General features: G+C 42.1%; 1 protein-coding gene across 1 annotated transcript; it reads right to left on the reverse strand.

Moving 5' to 3' along the window:
- Positions 1–2,255: 2,255 nt before the first annotated feature.
- On the reverse strand, positions 2,256–2,630 carry LOC107019410. The gene has a single exon (XM_015219920.1). The coding sequence runs from the start codon at positions 2,628–2,630 to the stop codon at positions 2,256–2,258; it is 375 nt and encodes a 124-aa protein (XP_015075406.1).
- Positions 2,631–5,173: the final 2,543 nt, after the last annotated feature.

Here is a 5,173-nt window from a genome sequence, read left to right on the forward strand (position 1 = left end):
CCTAGACTCCTAGACATCAACTTGAGCGTGTGGCGGGTAAACAATCTATACACATCAGGGACTCTGTGAAGGCTCCCTGTGAGAACTCTCCACTCGACTGTCACCAACCTGGTCATCATCCCCTTGTCATTCAGAACTTTTACGTCCTTCTAGACCTGAAATTGACCATCTATGCACCATCGGTTTGGCTCATCAGGAACTGGTGCAGAAACAACATCCTGGAGTGCCGGAGCAGACTCCAAACTATGAGCCTCTAAGACGAGGCTTAACGGGCAGGCACCGATGGGGGAGTGGCTCAAGGTGATCCATAACCGGAGGAAGTGGCCTTATTCGATCCCTTAGAGTGGTCTGAATCTGAACCCGATGCCACTTAGGAGTCATACGCTCTTTTAAAAGCCGGGGCAGACCCAGATGGTGTGCCGTTCAGTGTGTGCTCCTCATCAGACTGTGAGGCAGTGAGTACGCCAGAAGCCACCTTTTGGGGGGGTACCCTGAGTAGCTAGTGCAGCTGGTGTAGGGGTACGGGTGCCTGGGAGCACATATTCAGGATCCCGCTCATCGTCGGAGGTACTAATCATCCGACAAGAAGGTGCCACAGACTTTGACCTGCCCCTGGAATAAACAATGTCCGGTTTGGGGGCCATTTGTACCTGTAACACAGTTTTTAGTCTCATAGCAAGCATACTACACACCAAAAACAAATAAACCAAAAAAAAAAAGGAAAAACAAAGCACATTCTAGTTCAGATTGCAGTACTGGTTGATGGGTACTATCGACGGCTCATCGATGAATCGACGGTCCATCGATAGTGTACGTCGTTGGACACTTAGAACATTTTATGGATTTTTTATTTTACATACCTCTCAGTTGAAAATGACGGACGTGTAGAACGGTCTATCAATTAATCGACGAACCGTAGTCCACTTCCGTCGTCTGACACTTAGAATAAATTTTGAACTCTCTCAAAATAGGGTCTCAGTTGGAAACAACGACCGTGCAGAACGGTCTGTTGGTCAATCGACGGACCATATTCCACTTTCGTCATTTTAGAGTTGAACACTTTTGATGTTGCCCAATCGACAGACCCCATCGACGGCCCGTCGATCAAACGACGGTCCATAGACGGGGTTTTGATCTATTGGTCTGAGATATATTTCAGGCCTTGTTTCTATCACCACCCTCATAAGGTTACCCAATACATAGTAAGAATCAAAAGACCATTTCTTCATCCTTAGGGTTTTGATTTCGCAAGGTTCATTCTCGGATTCAAAGATGCTACCAAACCCTAAGTTGAAAAGTCTGTAATCATTTTAAACTGAATATACCACTACCCATTCATTTCCAATCATTATAAGGGAAAGTATACCCAATTTTAACAAGCATAAACATATAATTGTGTCCCTAAGTCAAGACCCAGATTCCACTTTTCGTTTCCAACAACAAATGAACGAGAATTCATCAAGCAAGAGGAATCAAAATACCTGGAAATCATAGTGGAGTGACTGGGTGAGTGATAATATCAACAACTTACGTACCCGCCTTTGATCACCGACTAGAGAAAGCAGGAAAACTAAGTAGAATTTGAGAATAAGAGGGTTTTGGGAATTTGGGATAATTTGGGAGTTTAGGGAATATGATGAGTTTGGAAGGATGAGATATGGTGTTATGATGGAAATGGAAGGCAATAAGGTGAGGGAAACGGTTGGGACAAGAATTTATAAAGGTTTTGGAGTTTAATGGACGGTTTTCTTTTAATATAACCGGTCGGGTCGGGTTGGGTCACTTGTTCTTTGGACTGACGACACGCCATCGGCGGTTTGTAAGCCAGTCGATGGATCGTCGATAGGACCATCGATTTCACAAAGACTTAGACAAAATTTCATGACATACCTGGGATCTAGGGACGCCATCGACGATCCGTCGATGAAATTATGACCCGTCGATGGGGTCTGTAGATCTGTGCACCAGACCATTTTCTGCAGAATTCTATGTTTTGGTCCCTGCACATTGAACACTAAGCTATTCTTTTTGTGTTTTTCTAGAAACATTTGAGACATAGACCCTAAACTACTCTCTATCCAACACTAAAAAAATAACGCATGAAGATGAGTAAAACAAAACAAATCAAAACAAGATAATGCAACTATTGCTATAAAGAAAAGACAAATCCTATGTTGGCTAGAGGATACACCTTGGGTTGCCTCCCAAAAAGCGCTTGATTTAACGTCGCGTCATGACGCACGATCCCTGATTACTCAGACTTCATCAAGGTGATATGCCTCAACAACTTCATGGACACTCTCTGCATGCCCTAGGTAGATCCTAATTCTTTGCTCGTTGACTGTGAACTTTGCACCCTCCTTGTTCTCCAACTCGACCGCTCCATGTGGAAACACTTTAGTAATAAGGAATAGTCCCTTCCACTTGTACCTGAGTTTGCCTGAAAACAAGCGTAGACTAGAGTTGAGTAGAAGTACCAAGTCTTTAACCTCAAATTCTCGCTTTTCAATCTTTCGATCGTGATACTTTTTCATCTTCTCTTTGTAGATGGCTGAACTTTCATACGCTTTTAGGCAAAACTCATCAAGCTCATTCAACCCATTAAGTCTCTGTTCCACATTCAAATCCATCTTCATTCTCTTCATGCCCACATGGCTTTGTGCTCTAACTCAATTGGCAAGTCACAAGTCTTCCCATATACAAGTTGGTACAGTGACATACCTATGGGGGTCTTGTACGCAGTCTGGTAGGCCCAAAGAGCATCATCAAGCCTCCTTGACCAATTCATTCTATTAGCATTTACCGTTTTTGATAGGATTTGCTTGATATCTCGATTGGACACCTCAACTTGCCTAGTAGTCTATGGATGGTACGGAGTGACCACATTATGGCGAATCCCATATTTCTCCAATAGTCCTTTGAACAACTTATTGCAAAAGTGAGATCCACCATCACTAATAATGTCCCTTGGTGTGCCAAATCTGGAGAATATATTCTTTTTTAAGAATCCAATGACACTCTTCGCTTCATTGTCAGAAAGAGCTATAGCTCTCACCCATTTTGACACGTAGTCCACTTCCACGAGTATATATTTCATCCCATGAGAACTCACAAATGGTCCCATGAAATTAATGCCCCATACATCAAATAACTCAATCAGTAGAATGTATTTAAAGCGAGCTCTTGCCTCTTCGAAATTCCTTCATTCCTTTGACACCTTGCGAACTCTTGAGCATCTCGGTGAATGGTTGGACAATAGTATCAACACTGCAAGATCTTGTGGTCTGTCAAGATACCACTATGGTGCCCACCCATAGGCGAGGAGTGGCATGCCTCCAAAATACTTAACATTTCAACTTCCGACACGCAACGACGAATAAGCCCATCAGCACAACTCCGGTATAAGTAAGGCTCATCCCAAAAGAACTTTTTCACATCATGCATAAATTTCTTCCTCTGATGGAACGACAAGTCCGATGGGACTATATCACTGGCAAGATAATTTTTGCAAAAATCGGTGAGCCATGGAATCAAGTCATGGGAAGCGGACAATACATGATCATCAAGGAAGGTATCATCAATTTCACACTTTTCACCCAACTCTCGCACAACTTCATCCTCCAATCTGGACAAGTGATCGGCAACTTGATATTCAATCCCTTTTCTATCTTTTACCTCAACATCAAACTTTTGCAATAGTAACCCCCATCATAATCATCCTTGGTTTTTCATACTTCTTTTCCATCAAGTACCTCAAAGTGGAGTGTTCAGTATGCACTATGACTCTCGTGCCAAGCAAATAGGCGCAAAATTTCTCGAAAGAAAATACCACCGCAAGAAACACTTATTCAGTCACAGTTTAGTTCTTGACTGCTTCATTTAGGGCCTTACTTGCATAATAGATGGGGTTAAGGATTTTTCCCTTCTTTGTCCCAATACAACACCAAGAGCAACCCCACTAGCATCCCACATCACCTCAAGTGGCTTACTCTAATCTAGATAAATAATTATGGGCGCAAACACCAACGTCTTCTTCAACTCTCCAAATGCATTCGGACAAGATTCATTAAAATAGAATTTACATTCCTTCTCAAGTAATTTGCATAGAAGATGTGCAATTTTTGAGAAATCCTTAATAAACCTCCTGTAGAAGCCTGTATGTCCCAGAAAACTTCTCATACCTTTTACAGAGATGGGTGGAAGAAGTCTCTCTATTACTTCAACTTTTGCCCGATCAACCTCTATCCCATTTTCCGAGATGCGATGGCCCAATGCTATATCTTCTTTCACCATAAAGTAATATTTTTTCCAATTTAGCACAAGATTGCGATCTTTACATCTTTTGAGAACCTTGTCCAAGTGACTCAAACACCGATCAAAAGAGTCGCCAACAACAGAAAAGTCATCCATAAACACCTCAATAGTTTCCTCCATCATATCGGAGAATATTGGCATCATACATCTCTGGAAAGGTGCTAGTGCATTATATAGCCCAAATTACATTCTCTTGAATGCAAACGTCCCATAAGGGCAAGTAAAGGGGGTCTTTCTTCTCTTGATCCTTCGGGGCAATAGAGATTTGATTGTAACCCGAATAGCCATCAAGAAAACAATACCATCCTTTTTTTGTGAGTCTATCTAACATCTGGTCCATGAAGGGCATAGGGAAATGGTCCTTCTTTGTTGATGCATTCAATTTCAGGCAATCCATACAAACCCTCCACCCAGTCACCGGCCTAATTGGAATAAGCTCGTTCCTCTCATTGGGCACTACTGTCATCCCCCCCCCCTTTTTGGGCACACAATGAATAGGGCATACCTAACTACTATATTTAATAGGATATATGACTCTGACATCCAACCATTTAATGATCTCCTTCGTCACTACCTCTTTCATAGGTGGATTCAATTGTCTTTGGTTCTCAATACTTAGCTTGTGATCGGGCATGCGTTGGATTTTGTGTGAACAAATACTGGGAAGGATCCTTATAATGTCCGCAATAGTCCAACCAATGGCTCGTTTGAACCTCTTCAAAACTTCCACCAAACAGTACTTGTTGTACATTCAAATTCGATGCAATGGTTACCGGAAAAAGTTTTATTTCTACCCAAGAATACATATCTCAGATGAGGTGGTAGATCCTTAAGCTCTAATTTTGGATCCTCCTCAATA

The sequence above is a fragment of the Solanum pennellii genome, chromosome 5 (assembly GCF_001406875.1).
Source record: "Solanum pennellii chromosome 5, SPENNV200".
Taxonomy (NCBI): domain Eukaryota; kingdom Viridiplantae; phylum Streptophyta; class Magnoliopsida; order Solanales; family Solanaceae; genus Solanum; species Solanum pennellii.